This window comes from Sander lucioperca, chromosome 16 (assembly GCF_008315115.2).
Source record: "Sander lucioperca isolate FBNREF2018 chromosome 16, SLUC_FBN_1.2, whole genome shotgun sequence".
NCBI lineage: Eukaryota > Metazoa > Chordata > Actinopteri > Perciformes > Percidae > Sander > Sander lucioperca.
The window spans coordinates 19,232,165-19,238,444 of NC_050188.1; the positions used below are offsets into that span (position 1 = coordinate 19,232,165).

General features: G+C 38.8%; 1 protein-coding gene across 3 annotated transcripts; it reads left to right on the plus strand.

Moving 5' to 3' along the window:
- The first annotated feature begins 1,343 nt into the window (after positions 1-1,343).
- LOC116066974 (lens fiber membrane intrinsic protein-like) lies at positions 1,344-3,889 on the plus strand. Of its 3 annotated transcripts, XM_035993395.1 has the most exons (6): positions 1,387-1,405; positions 1,486-1,642; positions 2,399-2,607; positions 2,795-2,944; positions 3,065-3,199; positions 3,509-3,570. In XM_035993395.1, the coding sequence occupies exons 2-6, from the start codon at positions 1,623-1,625 to the stop codon at positions 3,568-3,570; spliced, it is 576 nt and encodes a 191-aa protein (XP_035849288.1). In that variant the 5' UTR covers positions 1,387-1,405; positions 1,486-1,622. The 3 variants fall into 3 exon arrangements, with proteins under 3 accessions (XP_031179083.1, XP_035849288.1, XP_031179082.1); XM_031323223.2 differs by lacking the exon at positions 1,486-1,642 and having other exon boundaries at positions 1,344-1,405; XM_031323222.2 differs by lacking the exon at positions 1,387-1,405 and having other exon boundaries at positions 1,440-1,642; positions 3,509-3,889.
- Positions 3,890-6,280: the final 2,391 nt, after the last annotated feature.

Sequence of the window (6,280 nt, forward strand, 5' to 3'; positions counted from 1 at the left end):
ATCAACCCTACCTCAGAGTATTGGTGGAGCCAAAAGCCAGTCTTATATCAGACACTTTAAACAATAATACAGTGAGAATTTGGAAATAATAATGTTAATCCAGCCTGTCTGACTGATGCTGACGTGGTCAAGAGTCATTCGGTGAGACCCCCACTCCTCTGTTGCCCTGGGCTCAGACCAGAGGTGCAAGCAACAGTTTATCATGGACACATGCTTAGCCTGACATTGTGCTCTCTTACATTTTTTCCCTTGATCATTTTTGAACCATATTTATACAGAGAGGATTGGCTGAAAACAGGGCCTTCCTAAAAAACACATGCATTCAGTCTGACCTGAAAGCTGCCCAGTTCCCAAAGTCTAATCTGTATGCCAAAGGTAGTTCCACTGGAGTAGTTGGGCCTTAAACCTTAAGGCCCGTCGATGGGAGTCACTTATCTAACCTTATGGCCACCAGGCCCTACAGTATCTGCCCTTTCTTATTTTATATTTTTTCACAGACTGAGAGACTGAAACATGCCCTCACTTATGTTCATGCACATACCCAAACACATTCAAACTGAAAATCCAACAATCTCTTATATTACTCATAATCCCTGATCTCTGTTGTTACAACAATGCATGTTAAAACAATTACCACAGATTTAAACTGTGGTAATTGTTTTGAATTCTTGGACACTACAAAGTATGTCATGTTTTGTATGTTAATCTTTTGAATACAAGATTTGTAAAGTTCACTTTTTGTAATTGTTTTTGTGAGTCATTAGTTGCTGAAAAAGTTCATTTTCTAAATATTCATCTCAAGTCCTGCAGTCCGTAAGGTCTCAGGATATAAAAACATATATTTTATTTGATCTCAGTTAAGACAATCCTATAGTAGAGGTAGAGAGACACTGCATGTATAGAGCGCTCGCTCTATATGTGTCCCTCCATACGCCACAGTGTGTCAGCACTGAAAGAAAAGTGAGTGTTTCAGCATGTTGCATTGACACAGACAGTCAACTGCATACCTATGCATATCCCCAGTTCTAGTGCACACCATTTACAAACAAACAAAAACAAAACAAAAAAGAAACATGGACCACCATCCCTTTTCCAAGGCCCCACACATAGATCCAAATGTACAGGGTCACATGAACGGTGTCTCATTCAAGTGCATCCCACACAGGGAGACTGATTGCTGTAAAGGATTTTGCTTTCATCGACAGAAAAACGAGTGGACAACTTTTTGGTTGTAGTATTGTCTGTGACTCTCTCTCTTTCCCCCCCAAGTGTGCAACAGCTCTCTCTCTCTCGCTCTCTCTCTCTCTCTCTCTCTCTCTCTCTCTCTCTCTCTCTCTCTCTCTCTCTCTCTCTCTCTTTACCTCTGCAAGGTGGGCAGTAGAGAGGGTGCATTTCCAGAAACAAGGTAAGGGATCAAATTCCGTGTGCTTTTTGTGTGTATCCTAGAGCAATACATTTTCACTTATGATGACTGTGATTGGACAGACGCTGGCAGAATCAGATAAAACCTCATTACAGCTGAACAAGCACTGGTGTGACATGAGGATTGGGAAGGGGGACAACAACAAACTGCAACATTATAGCTTTTACTTTTTTACTTTGCACCTGTTTAACTAATAGTGATGGTTCCACTAAAGAAAAGGTAAATATGTTTTATTACCGTAAATGTTTGTTTATAGAGTATGTTAGTCACAAATCAGGGGGTTTAAGCAGCTATAAATGTGCTTGTTGCATGTTCATATATGGCGTGATATTTTCAGTTTGGATGTTTGTTCGTAATTATCTGTTTGTTCTTATTGTGGAATGGCTTTATGATTGGCTGGCATCATATGTGGTTTTCAAAAGCTCAATCAAGTATTTCATTTGATTGAACAGATTTTACTATGACAACCCTTTATATGTACAGATAGATAGATAGATAGATAGATAGATAGATAGATAGATAGATAGATAGATAGATAGATAGATAGATTTTTTTTTCCAATTCTAAGGTTATCTATCTGTGTCACACACACACACAGATTAGGCTGATCACAATGACAGACTAAGATATTTGAAATGGTTGAGGATTAAATTACACACAAAAAATGATTTAGGGCTTATTTCCATTGTAGTCTTCTATTGCAGTACAAGATGGCAGATTGAATATTAGAGTGTATTTTCGAACATATTTTAATTTAATTCATAGTGTCTTTTTTTAACAATTATATATTAAACCTCTTATGTTGTAGGTCTTGAGACAGTATGTGTGTGTACATAAAGTGCCAGATGTCTTAAATTTGACACTGTAATTCTGTGCGAACATGAATAGCAAAACATGATTTTTACAATTTTTACAATATCTGCAATACCCTTAACTTAACTTAACTTTTTTCCATTTTCCCTTACTACATCACAGTTGCTCTGCAGCAGCCCCGTTATCTCAGCTCAAGATGTACAGCTTCATGGGAGGAGGCCTGTTCTGTGCTATTGTTGGTAATATCCTGTTGGTGGTCTCCACTGCAACTGACTACTGGATGCAGTACCGTCTCTCTGGAAGCTATGCCCACCAGGGTCTGTGGAGGTACTGCATGTCCAACAAGTGCTACATGCAGACTGACAGCATAGGTAAGGACACTAAGGATGTCTTTTAAAATCTTGAACTGTCGGCCCACTATTTAAATGTCCTTGTAAATTTGAGTACCGACTAATGCAAGAGAAATGCCTTTTTCTTTATGTGAGAAATGCTTTCTGATGCCATATACTGCTAAGGATGGCATACTATATCTGATGATTTCTGCCTGTTTCCTTTTAGCTTACTGGAATGCCACCAGGGCCTTCATGATCCTTTCAGGGATGTCGTGCTTTGCAGGCATTATCGCTGGCATCATGTCATTCGCTCACTTCTCCTCCTTTGAAAGGTTCAACCGCTCCTTTGCTGCAGGAATCATGTTTTTTGTCTCCAGTGAGTCTTGGTTCTTCTGAACTTACCCACACACACACACACACACACACACACACACACACACACACACACACACACACTCAATCATAACTGCAATTTACCTCCTTGTCTCCCTCTTAGCTTTCTTTGTTCTGCTGGGTATGGCCATTTATACTGGAGTGACCGTCAACTTCCTGGGGAGGCGCTTTGGTGATTGGCGCTTCTCCTGGTCCTACATACTGGGCTGGGTGGCCATGCTCATGAACTTCTTTGCAGGTGAGAAAGGACAAAGCCTGGGAGTCAATCTTTGTCCAGACATAAAGTAAACCCTATGCATTATTCAGAGTTGTCAGAGAGCTCAGAAGAAGCAATAACCACAGAAGCTACTATAAAATATATTGTAGACAATAACCCTTTTTGCAACATATTTAGAGATCATCTCTAGTCCCATTAATACAGTATGAATGAAATCTAAATATATATTTAAAGCCAAATTGTTTAACTATTGCTAGTATACTTATTGAATTTAATTTTGTTATCATACATAATGTGCATCATCAAATACATTGCCTCTGTCTGTTGCAGGTATTTTCTACATATGTGCTTACAGAATGTGTGAATGCAGGAGAGGAAATGGCCCACGCTAGAGAGATAGACAGTTTGTTAAAAAAAAAAAAAAAAAAAAAAAAAAAAAAAAGAGGACAATGACACTTTGAGTTGAGGACAAACAGAAGTTGGAGGACAACAGTGTTGACTGATCTACTGAAGAGATGACGTTGGATGCTGCTCCCGGAGGCCTTTGAGGGTCTGCTTAACACGTTTTCTAAAAGTGGATATTGTTTGATGATAGCAAAGAGGATCTTAATAAAACTAATCATGTGTATAATTATTGTAAGATGATATTGGTAAAATCTAATAAAAAAAAATTACTGTAAATGGGCACATTCAATAAAGATGGTCCTCAAATGTTAGTGTAATTTTTGCAGCTGTACTGAAAGGCCACCAGGAGATGGCAGCACTGAAGCACTCCACTAGAAGTACCAGAGCAGAGCACTTGGATTTGATGGCAGATGTGCATTACTGGTTGAATCAGGATCAAATATCTGATAAGATTGCAAACTGTTGAGGAACATCAATCATTTATACAGTCGTAATGCGCTAACTTTTTACAGTGGAGCAAAACCTGCATCACAGACAACTAAAACTATGTTTCCCCTCAGGAAATGCTTTACAGTAGGAGGCATAATATATTGTGGGAAGGTATGTATGAAATATTAGTCTACACAGCAGAGAACAATACATCAAAGGTATATAATACATATGTGTGTCTCAGGATTCCCCCTGAAGCTATTTGATTTGTTCCTGCTTCAGTACTTCTGGCAAGGATTCCCCCCACACTGTGTATGTTCTTTATGAAGTTGTTGTTTAATAGGAGAAGGCGTTGCCTCTGGCAGCCAGCATGATCGTCCACAACATGTTTGTTGACATCCCCTGAGTACACTCAAGTACAGGAAGCACATGCAAAAGTGATGCTTGTGCTTGCATGTATGTGCAGAACAGGCTACAGTTCTTACAGCACAACAGAACCTGAAGAGAAGATCATGTTCCTGGACCGGGGGGACCAGGGTGGGGTCTCCAGCCTCTGATTGTTCAACTGCCATATCCTTAATAACAGCTTCCTCCTTTTTTTGGTACTCGTCCATTCCTCATCATCAGCTGGGAGGAGAGGAGCAGTAGCTACTGGGGTAATGAATGCTTTGGCTACTTGGTGACGCAGAAACAATGAGAGAAATGTAAACAGTCACTGGACAGATCCCTTGATCCAAGTTTCCATTCTTGGTCCCTGTGGCTGCTCTGAAGAGATAAGCTCTGTAATATTGTGTGCTTTTCTCCTGATTCTTTCATAACCCACTCTAAAGCTTTTGCTGAAGCCCGTTTTTAATACCCCGTGGGATAACTTGGCAAATGGTCACATTTTAGCAAGTCAAGTAAATGATTAGTAATATTTGTTTACTGCAGAACTACAATGGTAGGTTTTATTGCACTGGTGGTATAAGAAAATGGAGCATGTGAGAATGGTGGTGGGATTTTCATTCATATGTCCCTTCACTTATACACAAAGTAAAATGTGAGCAATTATCATATATTTCTTTAACACAATGGGTAGTTTGTATTCTGTGTTTTTGCAATGGATTATAGAAAAAGATTGAAAAGTCATGGTCTTTTTATCAGCTCAGAAAATGACATTGCACAATTATCTTGAAATGTGATGGATGACACTGTCATAAAATATTATTTTGCCAAAAACAAGGGAAGCAAAATGCCAGTAGCATATTCTAATTACAATATGTTTTACCTCAAAACAAAACTTTATTTACACAACAAAACACCATTTTCTTGGCATTAATGCAGTAAGCGAGAAAATATGAGATGTTTTAGTGGCATCATCTTCCTTATTCTGATGTACAGTACATGTCCAATATTAACTCTACTTTGTTGTGAAACAGTTTGCATTATGATCCCATTACATTACATTACATTACATGTCATTTAGCTGACGCTTTTATCCAAAGCGACTTACAATTAAGTGCTTTCAACTGTGAAGGTTCAAACTCCAGACCACAAGTAGTAAGTGCAAATACAGTAGCTTTAAATAGGCAAAGCTACAAAGAGACAAATGAAAGTGCAGATCCCATCTCAGCAGCAGTTTCTTTTAAAGCTCATGTGTTACCAACAGAAACTGGCCAGACCAAGTTTGTACCTACAGTTGAAATGTAACCTAAAGTGGGCGATGCATACTCTAAATCATCACAAAGTAGGTGAGGAATGTGATGCAGGAATGCAAGGTTAAAGTCACCCCTCCAAGGCGTCTGCGCTGGACACAGCAAGTCTGCTCACCCTTCTATTAGCCAAAGTGTTTGTTGAACGTGGTGTCGGTGATAACACCTGGTAGTTTTCACTGACGAAGCCTGATTATATATGTGACAGTTTGCTAAATATGGCTAATTTTACAGACCTGCAATATATCTCCCTTCAAATAGGAATTTGCCCTCTATCCAGGTCCAACACTGTCCCTTTCTGAGGCAGATGTTCGCCCAGCTGTTTATGTTGGACACAGCAGCACAGACATTTTAAATACACATAACAAAACAAATTTAAGAATGGGGAAATGGTGGAAATTGTATTTATCTAAGTACTGTGCTTAGGGTAGAGATTACATTCTTTTTTATGGAGAGTTTAATAACTCAATCTAATAATTAAAGTTCATTTTGTTATTTTTTAAAGACATTTAGCTAAAAAGAAAACACAGAAAGAATTTCTCTTCAAACAGACAACTAAATTGCAGTTGGCACACAT

Coding starts and splice junctions, on each gene's coding strand:
- LOC116066974 (XM_035993395.1), top strand. CDS start 1,623: ATGGTTCCACTAAAGAAAAG. Junction 2,608..2,794: donor CATGCAGACTGACAGCATAG/GTAAGGACACTA, acceptor GTTTCCTTTTAG/CTTACTGGAATGCCACCAGG. Junction 3,200..3,508: donor GCTCATGAACTTCTTTGCAG/GTGAGAAAGGAC, acceptor TGTCTGTTGCAG/GTATTTTCTACATATGTGCT.